Source organism: Cydia splendana, chromosome 11 (assembly GCF_910591565.1).
Source record: "Cydia splendana chromosome 11, ilCydSple1.2, whole genome shotgun sequence".
NCBI lineage: Eukaryota > Metazoa > Arthropoda > Insecta > Lepidoptera > Tortricidae > Cydia > Cydia splendana.
Window position 1 is genome coordinate 3,836,684 of NC_085970.1, and position 14,628 is coordinate 3,851,311.

General features: G+C 35.8%; 2 protein-coding genes across 2 annotated transcripts; one reads left to right on the top strand and one right to left on the bottom strand.

The window, feature by feature from the left end:
* Positions 1-963: 963 nt before the first annotated feature.
* LOC134794729 (uncharacterized) lies at positions 964-3,733 on the bottom strand. The gene has a single exon (XM_063766511.1). The coding sequence runs from the start codon at positions 3,677-3,679 to the stop codon at positions 1,028-1,030; it is 2,652 nt and encodes an 883-aa protein (XP_063622581.1). The 5' UTR covers positions 3,680-3,733; the 3' UTR covers positions 964-1,027.
* A 6,149-nt stretch (positions 3,734-9,882) lies between these two features.
* LOC134795002 (uncharacterized) lies at positions 9,883-10,746 on the top strand. Its single transcript, XM_063766861.1, has one exon. It carries the CDS (start codon positions 10,061-10,063, stop codon positions 10,691-10,693), a length of 633 nt encoding a protein of 210 aa, XP_063622931.1. The 5' UTR covers positions 9,883-10,060; the 3' UTR covers positions 10,694-10,746.
* Positions 10,747-14,628: the final 3,882 nt, after the last annotated feature.

Consider the following 14,628-nt stretch of genomic DNA (forward strand, 5'->3'; position numbering starts at 1 on the left):
GTACCAGTCGTTTGTCATGAAACGTTGTCTTTAATATGTGATCGCTGTATGACTTTGAGTTTTTATACCACAAAGGTGATCTCCTTCTATTTCCATAATTAAATGGTCAACATCTAGCGTCTTCAGCAGCAGGTTCCGACATGTTGACGCTTGGAGAGCGATATGCCGACTGAGGTCCGGGTGCGATTTTATTATCGCTGCTGTGAAATCCTTCGGCACCCTTTTGAAGGGGTGCGAGTGGCCTCTTCCGCCTTCCGGCTGCGGAGGCTGTCTCGGGTCGCGCCCCACCTTGTGGGGCGGTCGGTCGCTCGTCATTTTGGGGACGGCTGTGTATCCGTGAGGGCCAGCTTTCTCGCCACCGGCCGTTTATCCAACCCCGCGACCCCTAGCCTGGTGATACCGTTACCGTTATTATTATCGCAGTGCGCGCGGGGCCATACAATTCCGTATGCTGCAATTCACTTTGCGACAATCGCGTCGCGAGCAGTCGCGGAAAAATGTGACAAATCACAATTTTAAAATCGCTGCGATTTTTTTGTCGCATATGCGCGCACTGCCATATAAACACATACGTTACATTTCTGCAACTAAATTATCGCGCGACAAAAAGTCGTGGTGCGCGCTTGGCCTTAATCCCTTATTCATAAAATTTTACGGGCCTGATTTGGTTAAATTATGTTTTATCCCTTTCTTACAAATACATAGGTAAGGGGCTATTCATAAATTACGTCATTTCAAATTAGGGGGGGGGGGGGGGTCTGGACATCGGATGATGGTAGCATGACGTAGAGGGAAACGGGGTCATTCGGAGCATGATTTTTGGATGATTTTAGGGAGGAGGGGGGGGTCAAAAATCGTCAAAAAACGATGACGTAATTTATGGACAGCCCCTTAAAGTCAAAATGACAGATAAGGACAAACGATTATTAGCTAATTGAGCTATTGTAGCGCGTTTATGAATAAGGGGGTTACAAGTTACAATTTACGAGTAGGTACATAAAAATCGGCCAAGACATTTTGCACCACATTAGTTCGTCGGTTTTTGAGTATTCGGCACAAAACCTCGTCTCCTAAAAGGACGCCTTCCTCTGAAGTGCCGCTGCGGACCCTTTCGTTTGCTTATTTGTTTTGTTTGTTGGGTTTTTGCCTGGTTTGAAGGCACAGAACTCTTCACCACACGTGGTTTGTCTTGGCCGGTTTTTTTCAAATTAACTTTACGCTTCTCACTAATAATAAATTCTAGAATTTCCTTATCGCTATTAAATGTCATTATTCCTTCTATTTTAACACGTTCAATTCGACTTACATAAGTTTTACATATGTGTATAAATTCTTTAACGTCGACATTTTTCACTATATCCTGGTAACGCGAGTACACTTCGTTAATCATGTATATAACATTTGATGGAAAAATTGTTACCAAATCACCGTGATATTTCTTTTTCTTTAAAATGTATTCAATGTATTCATCTAAGGTGGGATATTTCTCGGTATCTTTGACGCAATTAATAAACAAATTGTATACAGACAAAATCCTATCAAACTCCATCGTATCAATCGCATCGTAAGTAACATTTACTTTATCTTTGTCACTGTCGTCATTTATAACTACTTTTTTAGAAACCTCATTTAACTCAGCGTAAAATGATTTGTTATTCTCAACAGTAAAAAAAGGACGGAATGTTTTGTCACATATTTCAAACATACCTCTACCATCTTTTGATTTGTTTTGATCATTTATAAAATACATTAAGTGCACGTAGTCGTTAAGATTAACTACTACACCATCATTAATATCATCATCGCCTAACATACCTTTGTGATCCAAGTTTAGGTAACTGAGTTTCCTTATGTTAAAGGGTTTTTCAATTTCAGAAACCAGAAAACCGTTAACATTTTTGAATATTTTTTCTAACAAATAATACACCCTTTCTCCATGTGTTGGAATTTTCTTCAAAATCATAACATGCCTAATTACGTCTCTACGTTTTCCTATAGACTCTAAATCTAAATCGTAATTGAGATCCTTTAATATTTCGATCATACAATGCGCTACACCGTAATACATTCTTAAACGTTCGTGCGTGAAATTTTGATGATCATTTCTAAATATGCATGACGATAATTCAACGCAGTACCACAAAGCAGTTGGCAAAGACGTGATATATGGAGGGTCTAGCGGCAATCCTGATAGCCCGATTTTACACACAGTCGAACTAATGCGTCGCATTACATACTTCTTAAACTGTTTAACCACATTTATATCCATCCATTCTTTATTTTCGCAATTTTTCAACAAAATGTAATAGAACAAACCAATATTGTAATTAATTTTTTTGAAATAAAAATATGTCGCCGCTAAAATGTAATCATTGTATTTATCAAATTCATCTGTGTCTATTAGCACCAGGCCGCCGTGATATGGTCTCCGAGTACGCGGCTCAGTCTTATTGGTGTTTGTCAATAACTGTTTATACACATTTAAAGTGTAAAAGTATCCGATAGATTCACTAATATCTGAATCGTTCAACAAAAATAACGGACACTCCATCGTTGACTTAAATTTATTAAAGCTAGCAGGTGATACTTCAGTCGAATCGTTTGTCCTGTGAAAGATAAGTTTGTCTAGCATGTTAAATTCTGTTAATAATATAACGGGTATACCTTTCTCGTCATCTAGAATAATATCGGGAAATTCTATCTCTTGTTCGGCTGCAAAGTTAACTTCAACAATCGGCTCTTCTTCAATAGGATTATCAAATTTAGTCTCGAATTTCAATGCGTCAAACGAGTAAGATTTTGTGTCGCTGACAATGTAATTAATCAAGGTTGAAATGGCTTTCTCAACCTCAACCTTCCAACCATGAGATGGAGCGTTGAGGTTGATGTACCAGTCTGTTTTAATAAATTCGGCCAAAAATACATTTTTGTCTTTCGTATTGAGATTCGATTCATTCTTTTGTGATTTGGATGACAATTCTGCAAACAGTCGATTTCGCAACTTCTTCAATTTATCTATCTCTTGTAAAGCAAGAACGTCGTGTTTGAATTTATTGATATACTTTAATTTGATATAAGACTTTAAATTTTCCTTTTCGGCTGCAAAATTATCGAGATTAATTTTATTGTAGTCATACTCTTCTGAAATATTTACGTTATCATAGAGCACGTAATTACGATAAACCATGCATTGGCATTTTAAAAATGACGCGGCTACAGAGAGATCTATATTATATTCCCATTCATTAAAGGCATGAAAAACGACCCTTTCGTAATTCATATCTTCATTTAGTTTGAAACATCTCATCGCTTCATTATGATCAATCAAACCATCAGTTATAATATACATTAGCTTGATTTTATTATTTTCACCATAAATATTACTATTGCTTTTTATCCATTCAATAATCGTTCCCGGATCTGTACCCATGTTTCCAGACTGCAGTTCGTTATATGCTATCACAGTTGCGTCTTCATCAACTTCGTAACATTCGTCTCCCCAGTGTAAGTAAATTATTTTAGATTCTGTTGAAGGCTCTCCGGCATCCAAAAGTTGTTTCTCTATTTTCTCTACGTCACTTTTAAATTCTTTAAACGATTTCATACCATTGCTGTGAAAATAATTTTCACCTTGCGTAGACCCCGAAAAGTCTTTTGCGTAAATGAAGTAATTAACCATCTTGAGTTTTATGTTACTAAACTACACCGAAGATTTAAAGGTAGACTTTTCTAGTCGTTCTGGCAAATATGGCAGCTACGGTTGGATGGTCCACCAACGGCCGGTAACGACCGGTTGCCCGGCCGGTCGTTGTGGAGATCCTTGGTCCAGCAGATGCAATCAGTTCCTGGAAGATGAGGGAGCATGTGTTAGAATTGACACTTAAATTAGAGTAACTAACTGAAGAGACAAATGCAATACTCTAGAATACTCTAGATTCTAGAAGTACAAGATGGTGGTATGCATAATAAGGGTAAGTTTTCTCTCAACTTGTTGCATATTGTTACCGCTAAAACCTACGGAACGAAATGATTCCATCCCACTGAAAGATTTGGAAACCCTTAATAATAGACAACATTTTTTTGCTAAAACCCAACTGTAGTCCACGTGTTAAATACGTAAGTAAGCATTAAAACCATTTTTTTCGTGTGGGTTTCTTTTTTATTACTTTTATCAAAATATTTTAGCTTAAATCTAAGACATTCCAATAATATTACAGAACGAAGATATTTCGTGTTCATTATGGACCGTAGTTGGGAACTTCTAGACTATTAGTTGAGTAGTTTACATTACTTAAAGTAGATACGTCTGCTAGCGATATTCTTCTTTTTTATTATAGGGAATTTTCACTGTTGGATAGAGCGAGTCCGTATTTAGCCTAAGGGGTGGAGTTTTCCTTTTAAAAACCATGGCCAATGTGCTGAAAGTGTAAATGAAATATATACTTTCCCTCCTAACCGCATAGCGGTAAATTTACTCGCGATAGTCACAAATGTTTTGGTTTTTTTGCATGATTCACCGCTAACCTCTGGACACGCCGCTCGACACAGCAACATAGGTATGAGTCAGAGTGCGAGCAAAACAAAACGTCTGGTTGATAAGACTGGTAGGTAACGATATCAATAAATGTATTTAATGCAAGTCAAGCGACTGTTTAATTCTTTTCTAAATATGTACTACGTAGTACGCTCGTTAAAAATATTCAACTAAATTAAAACCTTGCATAATTTAGTTTTTTAAATATTAACAATAGATTTTAAGTCACTATGTACCTAACCCATTATGGATCCTAGTTATCTAAATAAATAAAATAAATTATTAATAATATGTAAGTAAGTTAACTACTTACCTATTTAATACATTGTATGTCGAACTAAACAGGTAGGTGATTTGATACTAGTTATAAACCCTAGGTCTTAAAGGACAAGTGGATTGGAACTTGGACCCAGGCCGACCCAAGGTGTCTTGAGTTGGTTAACTTGGTTAGATAGGGAATGTATCAACAACGGATTAATTGCCAATTGCCATTTTGGCCCTTCCTAATCCTATGAGTAATTTTATTTAAGTTAATATACTTGCATCGTGGGAGCAAAAGTGCTTCAGGCGAGCTTATGCATTTAAAAAACAATAAAAAAACCGGGCAAGTGCGAGTCGGACTCGCGCACGAAGGGTTCCGTACCATAATGCAAAAAAATATTCAACTAAATTAAAACCTTGCATAATTTAGTTTTTTAAATATTAACAATAGATTTTAAGTCACTATGTACCTAACCCATTATGGATCCTAGTTATCTAAATAAATAAAATAAATTATTAATAATATGTAAGTAAGTTAACTACTTACCTATTTAATACATTGTATGTCGAACTAAACAGGTAGGTGATTTGATACTAGTTATAAACCCTAGGTCTTAAAGGACAAGTGGATTGGAACTTGGACCCAGGCCGACCCAAGGTGTCTTGAGTTGGTTAACTTGGTTAGATAGGGAATGTATCAACATTTTGGCCCTTCCTAATCCTATGAGTAATTTTATTTAAGTTAATATACTTGCATCGTGGGAGCAAAAGTGCTTCAGGCGAGCTTATGCATTTAAAAAACAATAAAAAAACCGGGCAAGTGCGAGTCGGACTCGCGCACGAAGGGTTCCGTACCATAATGCAAAAAAAAAAAAACAAAAAAAAAAGCAAAAAAAAACGGTCACCCATCCAAGTACTGACCACTCCCGACGTTGCTTAACTTTGGTCAAAAATCACGTTTGTTGTATGGGAGCCCCATTTAAATCTTTATTTTATTCTGTTTTTAGTATTTGTTGTTATAGCGGCAACAGAAATACATCATCTGTGAAAATTTCAACTGTCTAGCTATCACGGTTCGTGAGATACAGCCTGGTGACAGACGGACGGACGGACGGACGGACGGACAGCGAAGTCTTAGTAATAGGGTCCCGTTTTACCCTTTGGATACGGAACCCTAAAAAATGGAATTTCGGGTCACGTTATCACTATAAATAATGTTTCGTAAATGATTACCACCATAAATTTTCCGATTCCAAATTATTTATTTGCGAGAAACTTTGTTTACCAAACTGATTATAAAAACAATTGTTTATAGTGTCGTGGCTTTATTATCTTAATCGGTACTTACCGGTTTAAATTATAAATGGTGTGCAGAAATACTCTCTTTTCGAGAAAAAATGTGTTGCCACGACCAAAACAGTCTAATAAAGTCTCAACACATACACGTCCGACACGTTAATTAAATATATATGTAAACACTAAAGTCCCGTTACAAAATTCCAGGACTTTTCTTATGTTGATACGCTAAGAGCGCCGATGCCAGACTGAAATACAATTAGTGCATCAGTCTGCTTTTATAGATCGCCAGGATGAGTAATATTATGCAACATTTACATTTGTGTCTTATAAGGGATAAATATGTAATTTACTAGTGTGACTTTTGAGTGAGTAATATTTAAAAATAATTTAGCAAAAGTTTTATATCAAAGAAAAAAATAAAATTGATTAAAACCTATTGCAAAACTTTACACAATATACAGTCATAATGTGGCTTTCCATCAAAGAGGGTCCTTATGCTTCACGTGCAATGAGCATTCTATCAAAATTTCTGTTGGTATTTCAGATAAAATGTTGAACCATAAGAACCCTTTTGTGATGGAAAGCCGCATTATTATCCAGGAATAGAAAAAGGGATTCTCATTAATAATTTAGTGAAAGTTTCAAAATAAAAAAGAGGTTAAATACGTATTGCAAAACATTACGCAACATTTTGACTTATTGGCAAATGGCAAGTGAAATTGGGATTCCTCTCCTATAATCTAAGTATCATCTTGTACAATATTCCAAGTTAAAATAGGGAAAATTAGTAAAAAATACGGGAAAACCGTGTAAAAAGGGAAAAAACGGTGACAACCATTTTATATTTAAATGTTATATAAAAAGCGTCATAATACTGTAATAGTTATTTACGATACAAGTGCGGAAAAGAGGAAATTCGAAACGAGTGGCGATAAATTAAAACACGACCGAAGGGAGTGTTTTAAATCGACACGAGTTGCGAATTACCTATTCGCACGGGTATCGTACAACGTTTTACAGTACATATGGCCCTTTAAACTTTTGACATACGCAGTAAAAGTGCTATTTTACGCACTACTGCGGCAAAATATGACCATATGTACTGTAAATATAATTTTGTCTCGTCCGTTTGTCCGTCCGCCCGTCCATACTTTATTATATATTTTTTCTTTCATAAACCAAAGTTACTTCACAGTAAAAAAAATCTTTTTAATACCGTTGCTCAAAAAGTGCTACTTTACGTAGCTGTTTAGCGTGCGGAAAGTTGGTTATCGCGAACTAGTGCTTTTCACTTTTCCAATTTTATTAAATTTATACTTGTTCCAATTCACGACTAACTTATTGATGAGTGTTAATATTACTTTCCTTTAAACGTCGTAATCAACATAAAAACGTACTGTTAATGTAAGAATACGAAAAATATACATATTTAAATTTTTATAAGACGTTTATTTTTTAATATTGAATATTGAAAATTTCGTTCTTAATAAGTTGTCTGAATGGAACGGAATAGCTGCCAAACGATTGTCAAAGAAGAGGCGTTTTTCTTAAGCGAAGGCAACATTCGATATTGTTTTTATAAATATACGATACACAAATAATCGTAAATAACCATACTTAGGTAATTATAATACAATGTTTTATATTTACAATTGTTTATGACTTATAGAACGTGCATTTGAAAAAAAAAACTCTCATTGAAGTGGGTTCAATAGTCGAATAATAGTGGTAACACACTATCGCACCGCACCAAGGTCATTGTGCGACGCACCGATAAGTAAGAGCGAGAAAGCGATATCTCTTTCTCGCTCTTACTTATCGGTGCGTCGCACAATGACCTTGGTGCGGTGCGATAGTGTGTTACAAACTTAAAAGCTAACAAAAAAACACCTCTTCATAATGTCAAAAATTTTCACTACGAAAGATCGACAACTTTGTTTTCCAATCTTAAGTTTTCAAAAAGTTGCTTATAAAATGAGTGAATTTGTGAGAAGGCTGCAATTGCAAATGAGAGTGCTTTGCCTGAAAAATCTAAAAATAAGTAAGTTTAGAATTCCTTAGGTACTTGTTGTTTTTCTTATTTTTTCGCAACTGTATTAAAAAACGTCGTTCGATACACGTGCGGAAATGTCATTCTTCACTCGTCCCGAGTCACATCTCGGTACTCGTAAAGTAATGACATACCTTCCGCACTAGCATCGAAATGTACTATTCTGAATGTGCACAGGGGTGCAAGTAGGTATAAAATTGCTAAAAGTCAATGGAGCGTGCCAAAGACAGTACAAAAATGCCTTTACTAGATAAACAATACCCTCTCTTTATCAGTCAAATAAAATATACCTGTGCCTAATGGATGGGTCGGCAATTCACAAGTGACACCCCCCGGAGTTGCAGGTGTCCGTAGACTACGGTGACCGTTTACCACCAGGCGGACCGTATGTCTATTTGCCACCGACGTGGTACATTAAAAAGAGGAAAAACGATTAAACGAATAAACAATATTTCAATTCATTGCGTTATCAGTTGTTTCTCGGAACTAAAGTTTGGTATTCATGATTAAAATCACATGATTTGATGTTGTGCAATAATATAGGGAGATGCGCAACAGAGTTAATTAATAAAAATAGGGACAGCCAGGAAAACCATTAGCTTGGCAAATAAAATAATGTGTATGAGCAGGGGTGCTCAAAAAATTTGTAATTATCTATGTGATAAGTTTGATGCTCATTATTCTAATATATTTAAAAAAAAATTGTTACGTAACAAAAATAATTGGTCCTTTCAAGTGGCATATTTCATTTTTAACCGACGAAAAAAACGGAGGAGGTTCTCAAGTCGACGCGTATATATATGTATATTTTTTTTATGTATGACCACGCATAACTTTTTACAGAGTAGTTCGATTTTGATAATTATAGAGTTGTTAGAATTTAGAATTATGCGTATGATATGTCTATGTGCGTATGTTTTTTAAAAAAATTCTTGGCAGTTTCATGTTTTCATTGCTAGATTTTCCAACATTCCCGCTTTATTTCGTGATTCCGTTTTTACCATCGTATTTTGTGACCATTGTGACGATTTTTAAAAGATTCGTGTCAATCAACTACCAGTTCCTTCCAGAATGAAACGCCCAGGCCCAAGTGCTATAACAAAATCGACGGTCTCCTTATTGACAAAAAAAGTTATTGTTGAATTAGAATTGACTCCGGGCTGGGCCTTGTGCATCCTCAGAGGGGCTACCGAAATTCGCAAATTACGGGGATCTTTCTCTTTTACTCCAATGAAGGCGTAATTAGAGTTACTTATTACAGAAAAAAATGCCCGCAATTTGCGAACTACGATTTTTGCGGTTATAGCTCGGTTCGCAGCCACTTTCAGAATCTTTCTGTCCCGGCGAACATACACTCATAGACAAATTTAGAGGAACGCAAAATAAGGTTTAATTACCTACTAATTTTGAAATTTGATAACTATGTAATATAATATGTATGCACTTTCTATTTACTGTTTTATATTGCTTACCTAAATAAGTATTTTGAAATTACTTTAGGTGCTGTAACCCAGTAACTAATAAGATAAAAGTTACATGGTTATTTTCTAGTAGAAGGGAGCTGGGTTTTGGGATTAAAACATGAATTACACATGTACAACCGTATGTGTTACATTTTAACTTACAGAGCATAATACAAATTTGTTTTAGGCTTTCAACAAGTATGCATTGTAGCTATATTAGGCCCATATACATTGGTTTAAACTTTAAAGAGTTTAAAGGATATTGGGTTAATTTATCGTGTTAAAAACCCCGAAGTGCGCACAATACCCGTTATCAGAACCAGATATTTATTGCCCATTTCCAATTCCTAAGAACTGGTGCAACTATGTGTAACCCGCACACGGGCACACGTCAGCGTATCTCGTGCCGCTAACAACCAATTAACCGACTAAAACACAATAAAAATACACACAATGAACAAAAGCATGAAGGCAAGCAGAGCGAAACGACCGAATTTGAACCACAACACGAAAATGCGAACTTTCACGAATTTCGTCACAATAATTGTATTTTTGATAGCGAACATCCTATGCTTCCAGCCGATGACTAAAGAGGAACATATAGAACAGTTCAACAAGATGGATGCTGAAGTTGAACCGTTTAGGAAGAATCTGACTGAATGCGCGCGGCAAGTCAAAGCTTCTATGACGGACGTCGAAACATTCCTTAAAAGGGTACCGCAGTCAACGCTGCAGGGTAAATGCTTCGTAGCTTGCATTTTAAAACGTAATTCCATTATTGTGAAGAACAAAATAGTCCCAAGGAACCTTTTGGATGCTAATAAAGCTGTATACGGGGATGATAGTGAAGTGTTAGCGCGTTTGAGAAGCGCTATCAAGGAATGTTTGAAAGCTGTTGAAGGGATTTTTGAGATATGTGAATACGCGTCGGTTTTTAATGATTGTATGCATATGAAGATGGAACATATTTTGGATAGAGTGACGATGGAAAGGAGGATGGAGGCCCTGGGACAGATGACGACGAACCCCGACGTGTGGACAGAGGAGGATGATGAGTTATTGAAGCTTGTTAAAGACGAGCTTTAGTAAGTGTAGAAGCGCCTGTGTGAAACTAATAGCCATAAAGTGTATTGTTTGCAGTGAAGTTTTATTTATTGAGACGAATCGTTTCAGGAGGATTCTATACAAATATTTCGCAAAATTTTGAAGTCTTGTTTGGTGTGTATTTTATTTTGTAAAACACTTTTGAATAATTCACGGTTAGTTTCACTAGACTTATATCGACCGGGATATGAACCGTGATTACCTTTTGTATTGTTTTCGAGCTCCCGATATTTCAGTACAAAAGGTAATCACGGTTCATATCCCGGTCGATATGAGTCCACTTTTATATCGTTAGACTAAAGCTAAAAAAAATATCGCAAATATCTAAGTAATATCTTTCTGCGTGTGTTGATAAATGAAAAAGATTTGCAAATAGACCAAAGGGCTGCGAAAGCTTATTCATGTAAGTTGACCATGACCCCAGAGCAATCACCTTAATAATAGAGAAATAAATAGGTAAGCTTGGAGTACTAACTCCATACCTACGTGGATTTCCTTACTTAATAGCAATAAGTAGTATGGGAGGTATGATTAAACTTATGATTAATAAATAAGTTTTAAACTTGCTTAACTAAATACGTATCAACATGAATCTTATCATAAATAAGTTTTCGTTAAGCTTGTATAAAACTTATTATAAATGGGTGTTTATCTATGTATGGAGTGAACACTCTAGCTTAGGTACTTATTTAGTGATTCGATCAAATTGTGTTTTTTGAAAAACAAATTATAGCCAGCATTCAATGAATGTAGTATGACATATTTCATGATAAAAGGGGGGGTTGCGTCAGCGGGAGGGCATGGGACACTAGTGTGCGTAAAGCACCATACCCATAGGTATCATACTATATTCATTGAGTGCTGGCTATAATTTGTTTGTCTTCCCCATACATTAGAACACAACTTGACCGAATCATAGGTATAAGGAAATCGGACCAATCCAATTTTGTAACTTACATTGAGTTGAGGCCTATGCAGATTGCAGAAGTAGATTAGAAAATTACAATAGTCATTGGCTTGCCATCTGTTGCTAACTGGTAAAGTAACCAAGGCGAAGGTAACGCCTAGCGGGAATGTTGAGCAAGGTCTAACTTGGACAAGTTATATCGGACACTCATAGATGGCTCTAAGCTTAAAGTGCGTTTGGATAACAATGCGATTCTGCGTAAAATATTAGTAAGGTTTACTGGGTAATTCCGAATGTCGAAAACTGTCGGATAATTCCGAAAGAGACTTTTATTATGATGGAATTAAGGGTGATTTTCATCTGAATTTCGGAATTATCCGACATTCGGTAATACCCGAATACACCTTAAAGACAAAGAGAATTTTATTTTATCTTTGGTAAAGATCATACAGATGTAGTGCATAATTGTTTTCCATAGTATTTTCTCGGAAACGTTCGCATTTGTCATGCAACTTCAGTCAACCTCTGTACTTTTTAGGGTTCCGTCCCTCAAAAGGAAAAAACGGAACCCTTATAGGATCACTCGTGTCTGTCTGTCACAGGCACAGCCTATTTTCTCGGAAACTACTGGACCAATTAAACCAACTAAAGGTCCCTTTTGTTAGTTTTTTGTAAATAACTCGTAAACGGTGGCTCATAGCAAAAAATATTCTTATACATAAGTAATCTACATAAAATTGCCTACAAGAAAGATGCCGTACACTTTTTCGCTAGGATCAATAGTAAAAAAGATATTAAAGTCGGAAAGTTAGTTATAATCAATTCTATGCTCCCTTTTTTTAGTTTTTCGTAAATAACTTGCAAACGGTGGCCCACAGCAAAAAATATTCATGAACATAAAAAATCTACATAAAATTTTGTACAAAAAGGATTATATAGACTTTTCCGCTAGGATCAGTATTTAAAAAGATATTAAGGGGGAACGTTAGGTAATTATATTCAATTCTACTTTAGTCAATTTAATATCATGTAGTTATGTGTTTATTATCTACGTAAGAAATAAAAGATAATCTGTCTCGGGTGAGATACGAACTCACGACTCTGGAACCAACCCATCGCTCTGCCAAGCCAACTGAGCTACCGAGACTTACCCGAAGACAACGAAACTTTCTACTACTACATCTTTCATATGAGCCTTAAGGTACCGTTTGGATTCAGACGTCAGCATTACTGCTACAGTATTCCACCAGGACATTACTGCCAACCGCATTACTGTCGCAAATGACGAAAATCGCGCAGCAACATTGATTTTGACAATTGCGCTGCAATAGTGTTACAGTCGACTAGTTCAGGAAAAGTCAAAAATATAATGCTGGGGAACCCCTTACCACCTACCCAATGGGGGTTTGCGAGACGGGACGATGGCATCCTAAAGCCGGTGACAACCAACGACCCAGTGGCACCTGACTCCATTCTCAACACCATATTTTGCCGATGCACGACCGGGTGTGGGGTGCGATGCAGCTGCCGGAAAGCAGGAATTTCGTGCTCCAGTGTCTGTGGTGTATGCTCTGGCTTATGCACTAACGGAGCCCCCATCGAAATCACCGGCAGCAATGATGATGATGATGATGATTTTGGTTTTAGAAGATAATTAGAAATTTAATTTATAGAACTATACGTCCCAATCTTAAAAATAAAGTTACTATTATGTGTAGAATTGATTATAATTAAATTTCTCTCTTTAGTATCTTTTTAAATATTGATCCTAGCGAAAAAGTGTACGAGATCTTTCTTGTAGGCAATTTTATGTTATAATTCATAATTCATATCTTTATTGCGTCCATGTTCATTTGTACATAGGATGGTATTAAAACATTAAAAAGTCGGTACATGGTACCCTGTTAGGGCATGGCAATAATCTTAATACTAAATACTAATGGTGACTATTTACAAATAATACTAAAATTGTCATAACATAATTTGAGAATACATTGCAAAATTCATTATAATAAATAATAGAAAATCTTAATTAAATAGGATTTATGCGGCATTACGTATTTTATAATTGTACAATTCATCATTATAAAAGCTCAATAACAGTCAATAATAAAAATAAAAGAAATAAAATAAAAAATAAAATAAAATGGGTGTGTTGGATGTCCTGTTGATACCAATTTGGCAAAGTGTCATCATTTAAATATTCTTCAATGGTATAATAACATTTATCTTGAAGTAGTTTATTTAGATTACTTTTAAATACTTTGTCGTTTGTTTCCTGTAAAAGTTGTTGGGGTAGCTTGTTTGCTATGATAACGCATCTACAATAGGGGCCGTTTCTGTACATAGCTAATTTTGAAATTGGTAAATGGTACTGAATTTTGTTCCGTCTATTTGAGGTGATTTTTTGTAAGGGGAATAAGTTTGCGTTATTTCTGACAAACATCGCCGCTTCCATAATATATATACATACCAACGTTAGAATTTTATGCCTTATAAAGTGAGGACGGCAGCTATTAGGAATTCGCGTGTTGGTAAGGATGCGTATACATTTTTTCTGTAAAACAAAAAGTTGGTGTACCTCTGTGCTGTCACCCCACAGTATTATACCGTATTTTAGCCAGGAATTCGCGTACGCGTAATATGCTGACAAAGCCGTTTTAAAGTTTGTGTTTATTTTAAGCACACTAAGAGCGTATATAAATCGGGACAGCTTTATGTTAATTTTTTCGATGTGGGATTTCCAATTTAGATTTGAGTCTATTTTTATTCCTAATAAGTTAAATTCCGTTACCTCCTCTATAGTCGTATCGTCAATTTTTAGCGTCATTTGGAGTGATTGCTTCTGTACCGGTTTGAACTGTATAATTTTAGTTTTCTTTAGATTTATTTCAAGATTATGGTCATCGAGCCATTTCTGAGTTTTTGTAAATATGTCTTGTAATTGATCATTGCAATATTCACTACTCGTACAACTAAATAATAGCGAAACGTCATCCGCAAACATTAT